Raw genomic sequence first — 12,539 nt, forward strand, 5'->3', positions numbered from 1 at the left:
CGTGTGTGCGCACACACACACACACACACACACACACATATATATATAATATATATATATATATATATATATATCTATATATATATATATATATATATATATGAAATAGTCTTGTGATTTTTTCCCACACATACATATATATATATATATATATATATATATATATATATATATATATATACATGTATACACATATATATATATATATATATATATATATATATATATATATATATATATATATATATATATATATATATATATATATATATATATATATATACACATATATATATATATATACACATATATATACATATATATATATATACACATACATATATATATATATATATATATATATATATATATGTGTGTGTGTGTACACACATATACGTATACATACACACTAGGTGTGTGGGAAAAAATCGATTCCAATTCGAATCACGATTCTCATGTTGTCTGATTCAGAATCGATTCTCATTTTTAAAAAATAGATTTTTCTTCTTTTTTTAATGTATTTAAAAAAAAAAAAAAAATTTTAATTATTCAGTCAATCCAACGAAACAATACGGAGCAATACCATAACAATGCAATCCAATTCCAAAAGCAAACCCGACCCAGCAACACTCAGAAGTGCAATAAACAGAGCAATTGAGAGGAGACACAAACACGACACAGAACAAACCAAAAGTAGTGAAACAAAAATGAATATTATCAACAACAGTATCAATATTAGTTACAATTTCAACATAGCAGTGATTAAAAATCCCTCATTGACATTATCATTAGACATTTATAAAAATAAAAGAACAATAGTGTCACAGTGGCTTACCCTTGCATCGCATCTCATAAGCTTGACAACACACTGTGTCCAATATTTTCACAAAGATAAAATAAGTCATATTTTTGGTTCATTTAATAGTTCAAACAAATGTACATTATTGCAATCAGTTGATAAAACATTGTCCTTTACAATTATAAAAGCTTTTTACAAAAATCTACTACTCTGCTTGCATGTCAGCAGACTGGGGTAGATCCTGCTGAAATCTATGTATTGAATAAATAGAGAATCCTTTTGAATCGGGAAAAGATCGTTTTTGAATCGTGTTGAATTGAAAAAAAAATCTATTGTGAATCGAATCATGACCCCGAGAATCGATATTGAATCGAATCGTGGGACACCCAAAGATTCACAGCCCTAATACACACGTATACATATACATACACACATATACAAATACACACATACACACATTCATACACACACATATACACATTCTGTACACACATATACAGTACATATACATACACATACACATTCACACATATACATATAAATACACACATACATACACGTACACACATATACACGTGCACATACATATGTGACCTGTGCTGGCAAAATGAGTCACAATGAGGACATTTTAAAAACTGAGTTATTGTTATTTACACATTCTCCATCTAAAGACCTTCAAACTGATATATGGTTTGTTGGAATCGGACAGAAAATGACCGAGTTACATCCGATTGAAGTCGACCAAGTTTGAGGGAGAAAAACCAGCTTAAAGTTTACTGTTCCAGAACAGAATGTTCCAAAACAAAACTCCATAGCAACCATACCTTAAAAGTCCTTGTAGCAACACCAAAATTGGTACAATTAAAGTCAAATCCCATGTCTAAAGGAAAAATATATATTCAAATCTATTGAAAACGGTTATGTACAAAAATTTCAACACTGTTATGTCACAGTTTTTTTGTTCACTGGTCAGTTTGTCAGCTGTCCGTAATATTCCTGACCAGCAGCACTAAGAAGATTCGCCGACTGCAGTGAATTTAGCGCACTTGCAACCGCCTCTGTACCCTCTCCACCTTCTAAATCCATTACGGAATGTAAAACAGTCTAACTTATCCACAAAAATAATAATTAAATGTTCGAAAATCACCTTTTTTCACCAAATATTCCGCTCGAATTACTGTTGTTTTTCATCAGGGCGCTGCCATGATACCACAATGCACCGCGCGGGGTGATTCAACCAATGAGGGTACGCCTCACTAGGGATGATGTTTGAGCCTATTATCGGATCCCCTTATGGAACCGATTCCTTATCGATTCTCTTATCGAGTCCAGATAGGTTGTTGTATATGGAAAAAAACACACAATATTTGGTTTAACAAAAGCTCACTTTTATTATATAATAAAAAAATAAATCCTAATAAATAAATATTGACTGTTACCCACCTAAAAAATTAAATAAAATAAATAAATATTGACTGTTGTTACCCAAAGAATATTAAGTGGGATTTTTCAGAGAAACAAATATATACAGTAACACAAAAACAAGCTGTCTCTGTGATCACTATAGGTGTATAAATAATAATATAGTGTTAAATAAAATCAGTCCCTTGGGCACAAAACTGAAAATAATACAGCTCTCCAAAAAGTGCACTTCTGCTGCTATTTGACATAACAGTTTGTTATGCTGCTTTGACATTTTTGCACTTTATTTCTTTATTGAAAGAAAATTCTATGAAGAGAAAAGTTGTTTGCAAATGTGGTTACAATGCTAAAAAATGAAAAGTTAAAGCTAAAAAAAAGAAATACACTTTATTGAGTTAACATTATTTCTTTATGGGGGAAAGATGTTATGAGCTAGAGAATATAACAACTACACTACCCAGCATGCAACGGGAGTTACGAGCATGCGCGGTCACCCCGAAAAGTGTTGCATGTTGCCACGCTGTGAAAGTAAACGTCAAGAACTCAGCCAACACGCCTCGTCTGCATTATTTATAATTAGACAGACAACACATCTACAGTGTGATTTTGTTTTGTTTACAAGGAAATAAAAACAAAAGTTAAAAAAGGGAGATGTGTTGTATATATATATGTATGTGCTGCGGTTGCATTAAGAACGTTGCGACAGCTGCCGTAAAGGAGGTGCGTTGCTAGCCTGGTTGCTATGTTTCCGGTTGGTCGTAAAAGTGTTGGTCATGTGTTTTTACCCTGCTAAAATCTCTCAGTAAAGTTATTCGTTGGATTATACCTTTTGTTTCGAACTTTATTGCACCTTGGAGCGCTTTTTCCCGTCCATTGTTTTCCTGATTTCCCTATCTGCGCCTAATGACTGAGCTACATGACGTCATTTCTTGCGATGTCCCACGGAGCATTTCTGGTCGGGACGGGATTCCACTCTTTTTCTTTACTATAGTGGTCTCGATAACGGGTACCGGTTCTCAAAAAGGGATTGGAGTCCGAGGACTCGGTTCTTTTCTTATCAAACAACCGGGAAAACCGGTTTCGAGTATCATCCCTACGCCTCACAGCGACCAGTTAGCAACAAGCCGGATTTGTTTACGTCGGGACAGGTTTAAAAACTCGAATTATATTGGTTCAGAATGGCGTCATCGGGAATCCCATGCTCATTTTTAGAAAGTATGTAAACTTGGCGTCACAATGATACCAAATATGGTTAGGGGGATTCCCCCTAGGGCAGGGGTCGGCAACCTTTACCACTCAAAGAGCCATTTTGGCAGGTTTCACAAATTAAAGAAAATAATGGGAGCCACAAAAAAAAAAATTAAATTTAAAATGAAAAACACCGCATACAAAGCTTAAATGCTTTGTGCTATGTTAACCAGGGGTCTCAGACACACGCACTGGCACGCACTATAATGTGGAAATTTGATGTTAGTGCGGCCCGCGAGTTTTGAATGATTGGCGCTGGATAGCGTCATACTTGCCAACCCTCTCATTTTTCCCGGGAGACTACCGGATATCAGGGCGTGATGGCACTGCTTTTGGCGCCCTCTTCAGTCTGCCCAAACAGTGTACCTGCTCGACCACATGTACAATGCAGTTTCGGCTTGCTCACGTAAGTGACAGCAAGGCGTACTAGCTCAGCAGCCACACAGCTTACACTGACGGTACCAATACCCAGAATCCCATGCAACCCTAACTCTTCCGCGCAACCAACGCACGGAGAGGGGGGGGGGTTGATGTGTGGGGGGATTTGGTGGTAGCGGGGGTGTATAATGTAGACCGGAAGAGTTAGGGCTGCATGGGATTCTGGGTATTGGGTGTGTTGTGTTTATGTTGTGTTACGGGGGGATGTTCTCCAGAAATGTGTTTTTCATTCTTTTTTGGTGTGGGTTCACAGTGTGGCGCATATTTGTAACAATGTTAAAGTTGTTTGATACGGCTACCGTCAGTGTAAGCTGTGTGGCTGATGAGTAAGTATGCTTTGCTGTCTCCTATGTGTGCAAGTAAAAGCTACATACAACATGTGGCCGGACTGGCACACTGTTTGTAAATGCTATAGAGGACAATTATTGCAGTGCATTTAGGGCACTTCCTTTATATAGTAATTAGAGTGTAAATATGATTATATTTCCCCTGGGAGTTATCTATGAGAGGCACTGAGATCCACAAGTCTCCTGGGAAAATCGGGGGGTCGGCAAGTATGTAGCTGAGCCGCATCAGAGTGGTCAAAGAGCCGCATGCGGCTCCGGAGCCGCGGGTTGCCGACCCCTGCCCTAGGGGGATTCCCCCTTGTTGCCGCGAGTGAGCGTTGAAAACACTGGATTTTCTCAAGGAATTTTAACACAAAGGACGCATTTCTGAAGACATACCTCGTACAAAACCTTCAAATAAAGGTGATTTAAGATGTTTTCTTGCTATTTCGATGATTGGGATTGCTAGATTGTGGCTTTATGGACTCATTTTTGTGAAAATCTCAATTTCAACCAAGATACATTTTTGTCACTTATTTGCCTGTAGCTCAAAATTAGCCTGTGCGTATTCCGACTCATTTTGCCAGCACGGGTCACATATACACGTACATACACACACATATACACACACATATATGCAACCTAAAATGTCATGTCCCCTCTGCGGGCCCCTAGGAGTCGCAGGCCCCCTATTGAAGACCCCTGCCATACCCACACAAAGCTAACGGTCTGCTCACATGTTTGTTTAGATGGCAGCGCGATGGCGCCGCGTGACGCCCTACAACACGCCGACGAGCACCTGCGGCGCCTGAGAGCCTCCATTTTTGATTCCCTGCAGTCTAAGTTGCACTGCAGACTTGGTGAGGGAGTGGACTCTCATGGTGAGGTTCACGGTTCACTCCTGGCTTTTTTTTCTCCTTCTCGACACTTTCCTCTGCACGTCACTGGTGAAGATGGGGAGGGGAGGGCAGGAAGGGGCGTGTCTAATCCCCGGGTTTTATGTGTCCACCTCAGGTCAGATGGAGAGTCCCGTCTTCGCCCTGCCGCTGTTGCTGGCCAGCGACTCGTGGGCGGAGCCTCTTTTCCAGACCACCTTCCACTGGGAGTTGCAGTGTGCCCAATGCCAGACCGTCACAAGACAAAAGTCAGTCCACTTCAGGGGTTCTCGACATTTTTGGCCTCGGGGCCCGACTTTTCCACTACAAAGAGGCCCGGGGCCCACTCCAATATTAGTAGTCTTACTTATTTCAATCATAATCAATAATTATATCCAACCTCACAGTTGAAATCCTTGTCAAATGATATGAGAGCAGCTGTCTCCATTCTGCCGAATGTTGTGCCCTACAAAGTGTTTACACTGTAAGTATTGTGCTTATCAGCTGTTTGATTGTAGCGTGCGTCTTAGTTGTAGTTTTATTTACCAAATTTGGAGGTGTTGAAATCGCCATGTAAAATTGCTAATGCTAACAGTAGCCTGTCTATGGCAAATCTAATGTAAATTACCATGCAGATAGATTACTCTTTCAAAATGCGCTTACTCTTAATTTTAATCATACTCAGTAATTATATCTAACCTCAGTTTAAATCTTTGTCAAATGCTTTCTCCGTTAAGGTGAATGTCTTATGTTGTGCCCTACAAAGTTTTTACACTGTAAGTATCGTGCTTGTTACCCACCAGCTGTTTGATTGTAGCGTCAGTCTTAGTTGTAGTTTTCGTTACCAAATTTGGAGGTGTTGAAAGCGCCATGTAAATTTGCTAATGCTAACAGTAGCCTGTCTACGGCAAATCCAATGTAAATTAGCATCAAGATAGGGGATTTTGAAAGGGTAATCTTGCTTATTTTAATCATAATCAATAATTATATCTAACCTCAGTTTAAATCATTGTCAAATGCTTTCTCCCTGTCGAATGTCTTATGTTGGGCCCTACAAAGTGTTTTCACTGCAAGTGTTGTGCTTATTACACACCAGCTGTTTGATCGCAGCAAGCGTCGTAGTTGTATTGTTCGTTACCAAATTTGGAGGGGTTGAAATCGCCATGTAAAATTGCTAATGCTAATAGTAGCCTGTCAATGGCATATACAATGTAGATTAGCATCAAGATAGGGGATTTTGAAAGAGTAATCTTGCTTATTTTAATCATAATCAATAATTATATCTAACCTCACAGTTGAAATCCTTGTCAAATGCTTTCTTCCTGTCAAATGCCTTATGTTGTGCCCTACAAAGTGTTTACACTGTAAGTGTTGTGCTTATTACACACCACCTGTTTGATTGTAACATTCATGTTGGTTGTGGTTGTCATTACCAAATTTGAAGGAGTCGAAAGTGCCATGTAAACTTGCTAATGCTAATAGTAGCCTGTCTATGGCAAATCCAATTTAGATTAGCATCAAGCTAGCACATTTTGAAAGAATGGTGCATTACCTTACGTTCTGCCGTTTTTTTTACTTGCTTCGTTGGTGTTTAAAATTGCAACATTACTGAGGAGTTGGGCTCTCAGTGCTGCTTGACTGGTTGTTTACGTGAAACCGGTAGTACGGAATCCAGTCGGTGCGCATCAAAGTACCAAATTCGCTTCACCGCTTGAGTCATATTTTTTGCGCCGAATAAACTTGTATGACTTTAGCTCCAGACTTCTTCTATTTGTTTGAGATGTCATGACTGCCCCAAGTGGTGGGAAGGTGTGTTACAACTGTGTTTGAGATAGTCATGACTGCCCCTAGTGGGGGGAAGGTGTGTTACAACTGTGTTTGAGATGGTCATGACTGCCCCAAGTGGTCGGAAGGTGTGTTACAACTGTGTTTGAGATGGTCATGACTGCCCCAAGTGGTCGGAAGGTGTGTTACAACTGTGTTTGAGATGGTCATGACTGCCCCAAGTGGTGGGAAGGTGTGTTACAACTGTTTGAGATGGTCATGACTGCCCCAAGTGGTGGGAAGGTGTGTTACAACTGTGTTTGAGATAGTCATGACTGCCCCTAGTGGTGGGAAGGTGTGTTACAACTGTTTGAGATGGTCATGACTGCCCCAAGTGGTCGGAAGGTGTGTTACAACTGTTTGAGATGGTCATGACTGCCCCAAGTGGTCGGAAGGTGTGTTACAACTGTGTTTGAGATGGTCATGACTGCCCCAAGTGGTCGGAAGGTGTGTTACAACTGTGTTTGAGATGGTCATGACTGCCCCAAGTGGTCGGAAGGTGTGTTACAACTGTGTTTGAGATGGTCATGACTGCCCCAAGTGGTCGGAAGGTGTGTTACAACTGTGTTTGAGATGGTCATGACTGCCCCAAGTGGTCGGAAGGTGTGTTACAACTGTGTTTGAGATGGTCATGACTGCCCCTAGTGGTGGGAAGGTGTGTTACAACTGTGTTTGAGATGGTCATGACTGCCCCAAGTGGTCGGAAGGTGTGTTACAACTGTGTTTGAGATGGCCATGACTGCCCCAAGTGGTGGGAAGGTGTGTTACAACTGAGTACGAAACTTGATGGTTAGTCCTCAGGACATGTCATCTGATTTGCATAATTGGCCATAACACATGTGCATGTCATTGTGATGGACAGTCAATTGAAAGCATTTCCACCTTCCCAGAGTCACTAAGACGCTCGCCACCTTCACCAACATCCTGCCCGACTGGCACCCGCTCCACGCCAGGCACTTGGCGCCGTGCAACGTGTGCCAGGCCAAGAACCAGAGGCGGAGCATGAGGCTGGAGAGGTGAGTGACAGCTGTCAGGTCCCCAGGTGACGTCCCCCGCCTGAGCCGCTCTTCCTCCCCCTCCCCTCCCCTCCCACAGTTTGTCTGCGGTGTTGGCGCTGCACTTTGTGGAGGGTCTGGCCCACGGTGATGTCACCCAACTGGCCTTCACCTTCAAGGGGCGGAGCCACGCGGTCACGGCGGTGGTGCAGTACGACCAGCACGCCAAGCACTTTGTCACGTGGACGCGCAGGCCTGACGGTAGGTGGCGCTCTTCTTGCCTTTTTTGGATTATTCAATGCATCAGAAGTGTCCAAAGTGGCCCCGGGGGGCCTTTGAAGCCCGTAGCTAAGTTTTTTATGGCACAATCGTTGGCATTCTATTGTTAGTTTTTTATATTAGCATGCTAGCTTTATTTTATTTTATTTTTTTGCTCATTTTGCAGGTATAAACCTCCAGAGTCTTAATATTTTAGATAGCATGCTAGCTTTTTTTTATTTTTTTTTAGCCAATTTCATACACCTCAGCCTTTTTTTTGGCATTAGCATGCTACGGTTAGTATGCTAGCTTATTTTTTAGCCAATTTCATACACCTCAGTCATAATTTGGTACTTGACGCATGTTACTGTTGGCATTTTAGCATGCTAACGTTAGTATGCTATTTTTATTTTTAGCTCATTTTGCAGGTATAACCTTCAGCGTCAAATATTTTAAAAAGCATGATACCCATTAGCATGCTACGGTTAGTATGCTAGCTTATTTTTTAGCCAATTTCGTACACCTCAGTCATAATTTGGTACTTGACGCATGTTACTGTTGGCATTTTAGCATGCTAACGTTAGTATGCTATTTTTATTTTTAGCTCATTTTGCAGGTATAAAACTTCAGCGTCGAATATTTTAGATAGCATTATACCTGTTAGCATGCCGGCTTATTTTTTTTAGCCAATTTCATACACCTCAGTCTTTTTTTTTGGTACTTGATGCATGTTACACTTGGCATTTTAGCATTCTAACATTAGTATGCTAGTTTGTTTTTGACTAATTTTGCAGGTATAAACCTCCGCGTCGAATATTTTAAAAAGCATGATACTCATTAGCATGCTATGGTTAGTATGTTGGGTTTTTTTGTAGCTAATTGCATACACCTCAGTCATATTTTGGTACTTGACGCATGTTACTGTTGGCATTTTAGCATGCTAACGTTAGTATGCTAGTTTTTTTTTTTAGCTCATTTTGCAGGTATACACCTTCAGCGTCGAATATTTTAGATAGCATGATACCCGTTAGCATGCTAGCTTTTTTTTTTTTTAGCCAATTTCATACACCTCAGTTATATTTTGGTACTTAATGCATGTTACAGTTGGCATTTTAGCATGCTAACTTTAGTATGCTGGTTTTTTAGGTACACACCTCATATTTTGGTACTTGCCACATGTTAGAGTTAGCATGTTAGTGCGCTACTTGAAGAATAGTACCTGTCAGCATGTTAACATTAGAATGCTAGCTTTTTTTAAAGCTATTTTTGTAGGTTTACACCAAATTAGCTATAAAAAAAAAAAAAAAATTTCCTCAGTGTGAAATATTTTGTTACTTATCTAATACCTTTTAGCATGCTAACAACGTATGCTAGCTTTTTTTTTAAGCTATTTTTGTAGGTTTACACCAGTCAAATTAGCTTGAAAAAAAAAAAATCCTCAGTGTGAAATATTTTGTTACTTAACTAATGATACCTTTTAGCATGCTAACTTTTTTAAAGCTATTTTTGTAGGTTTACACCAGTCAAATTAGCCAAAACAATTTTTTTTCCCCTCATTGTGAAATATTTTGTTACTTAACTAATGATACCTTTTAGCACGCTAACAACGTATGCTAACTTTTTAAAAGCTGTTTTTGTAGGTTTACACCAGTCAAATTAGCTAAAAAATATATATTTGTTTTCTTCAGTATGAAATATTTTGTTACTTAACTAATGATACCTTTTAGCATGCTAACAACGTATGCTAGCTTTTTTTAAAGCTATTTTTGTAGGTTTACACCAGTCAAATTAGCTAAAAAAAAAATTAAAAAAATTCCTCCGCTTGAAATATTGTGTTACTTAACTAATGATACCTTTTAGCATGCTAACAACGTATGCTAACTTTTTTAAAGCTTTTTTTTGTAGGTTTACACCAGTCAAATTATCTAAAAAAAAAAAAAAAAATTCCTCCGCTTGAAATATTTTGTTAACTAATGATACCTTTTAGCATGCTAACAAGTATGCTAGCTTTTTTTTAAAGCTATTTTTGTAGGTTTACACCAGTCAAATTAGCTTTAAATTATTATTTTTTTCCTCAGCGTGAAATATTTTGTTACTTAGCATGCTAAAAGGTACCATTAGTTAACGTATGCTAGCTTTTTTTTTTTTTTTTTTTTTTAATTTTTCAAATTTTTTTTTAGAAATTTTGTAGGTACACACCAAGTCATGTTTTGGTACTTGATGCATGTTAATGTTACAATGAGCATTTGAGCATGCTAACATTAGCATTGTAACTTTTTAAAGCTAGTCTATCAGGTACATACCTCATATTTTGGTATTTCACTAAAGCTAACTGGTTGGTGTTAATGTTAGCACGCTAACATTAGTTTTTCCAGCTCATTTTGTAGGGTTACACCTCCGTCCTATTTTGGTGCTAATGTCAGCCGGCTAGCATTTCCAACAAGTTTTATCAGAGAAATATATTTTGGTACTTGACGCACGTTAGTTAGCATTTTAGCGTTTAACTAATTTAGCAAGTGTATGTTTTGGTATGTCACTGCTAACTGTAAGCACGCTATTGTTAGCATAGCATTGTCAGCATGCTACCGTTTCTTTGTAGCTTATTTTGCTTATGTTTTTTGTTACTTGAGACGCTATCAGGCCAAAGAAATTGTATTTTCAGTTGTCAGTTTGGACACCCCCGGTATACAGGGTTCGAGACTTGTTTCCATGGCAACTGTGTGGCTAGGATAAGTTGCGACGCACTCAAACAGGGCCGCTTCTTTCAGGGTCCTGGCTGGAGTCGGACGACCTGAAGCATCCGCACTGCGGCGTCCACCCGACACTCCGTGTTCCCGCTCAGGAGATCCACATGGTCTTCTGGGAGGCGGCGGCGGACCACCCGGAGCCCGCCGCGTGTTCCCCGTCCAGCACGTCGCTGCTGTCCCCGCCGCCCGACGAGGTGTTGGACGTGGTGGACCTTTCCATGGACTCCACCACGCTGCTGGACACCTTTGAGGGTCTGTTGGAGGATGAGATCACGCTCACGCTGACGGAGGTCAACGAGGATCCAGAGACCGACCTTCCAGCTGTGGACCCGGCGCCAGATAGCTCCGCCCTCCTATCGGAGGAAGCGGCGCCTCAGACCGCGGCCGCCGCTCAACCTTCTCCCGAGAAAGCGCCGAAAAGAAGCCGGAGACTCTACAAACAGGAAGTTCCCGTTTCCCCGCCCTCACAGGAAGTAAACGCTGCCCCTGCACCAGAGCAGAGGGCGTCGCCTGTCTCGTCCAGCGACAGCAGGCCGCCATCTTGGCAGCAGGATTCTCGCTCGTCGCTGCTGTCCCCGCCGCCCGACGATGTTTCGGACGTGGTGGACCTGGCCTTGGGCTCCACCACGCTGCTGGACACCTTTGAGGGTCTGTTGGAGGATGAGATCACGCTCACGCTGACTGAGGTCAACGAGGAGCCGGAGACCGATCTTCCAGCTGTGGACCCGGCGCCAGATAGCTCCGCCCTCCTATCGGAGGAAGCGGCGCCTCAGACCGCGGCCGCCGCTCAACCTTCTCCCGAGAAAGCGCCGAAAAGAAGCCGGAGACTCTACAAACAGGAAGTTCCCGTTTCCCCGCCCTCACAGGAAGTAAACGCCGCCCCTGCACCAGAGCAGAGGGCGTCGCCTGTCTCGTCCAGCGACAGCAGGCCGCCATCTTGGCAGCAGGATCCTCGCTCGTCGCTGCTGTCCCCGCCGCCCGACGATGTGGTGGAGCTGGCCTTGGGCTCCACCACGCTGCTGGACACCTTTGAGGGTCTATTGGAGGATGAGATCACGCTCACGCTGACGGAGGTCGAGCCGGAGACCGATCTTCCAGCTGCGGACCCGGCGCCAGATAGCTCCGCCCTCTTATCGGAGGAAGCGGCGCCTCAGAGCGCGGCCGATACCGCTCAACCTTCTCCCGAGAAAGCGCCGAAAAGAAGCCGGAGACTCTTCAAACAGGAAGTTCCTGTTTCCCCGCCGGCGGCGTTTACTTCAAACGCCGCCCCTGCACCGGAGCAGAGGGCGTCGCCTGTCTCGTCCAGCGACAGCAGGCCGCCATCTTGGCAGCAGGATCCTCGCTGCTCCTACCTGCTCAGCAAACACTTCAACCCGACCACTCGCCTCCAACATGGACCTCAGGCTCCGCCCCTCGTCCAGAAAGCGCCGCTGTGCACCCAAGACAGCGGCGACCTCCTGTTGAAGGCCGCCGAGAGGTTCTGTGCGTTCGGCCAGCGCGCTCAAGCTCCGCCCCTCCCGCCTGCGCCGAGCCTTCACGAAGACCAGCGGAAGTTTCCCGTGGACACGGCGACGCTGCGCTACCAACTCTGCAAGAAGCTGAAGGCC

General features: G+C 42.3%; 1 protein-coding gene across 4 annotated transcripts in view; it reads left to right on the top strand.

Moving 5' to 3' along the window:
* Positions 1–12,539, top strand: part of LOC133650120 (SUMO-specific isopeptidase USPL1-like) — a 36,035-nt gene that overhangs the window by 22,194 nt on the left and 1,302 nt on the right. For 3 of the 4 annotated variants that reach the window (XM_062046958.1, XM_062046957.1, XM_062046960.1), the window contains 5 exons: positions 4,983–5,114; positions 5,248–5,377; positions 7,823–7,948; positions 8,028–8,188; positions 10,954–12,539. The exon at positions 10,954–12,539 is cut by the window's right edge and continues 347 nt beyond it. In XM_062046958.1, the coding sequence (XP_061902942.1) occupies positions 4,983–5,114; positions 5,248–5,377; positions 7,823–7,948; positions 8,028–8,188; positions 10,954–12,539 (2,135 nt within the window). The remainder of the gene's footprint in view (positions 1–4,982; positions 5,115–5,247; positions 5,378–7,822; positions 7,949–8,027; positions 8,189–10,953) is intronic. The other variant, XM_062046961.1, reaches the window with a different exon arrangement.

This window comes from Entelurus aequoreus, linkage group LG05, assembly GCF_033978785.1.
Source record: "Entelurus aequoreus isolate RoL-2023_Sb linkage group LG05, RoL_Eaeq_v1.1, whole genome shotgun sequence".
Taxonomy (NCBI): domain Eukaryota; kingdom Metazoa; phylum Chordata; class Actinopteri; order Syngnathiformes; family Syngnathidae; genus Entelurus; species Entelurus aequoreus.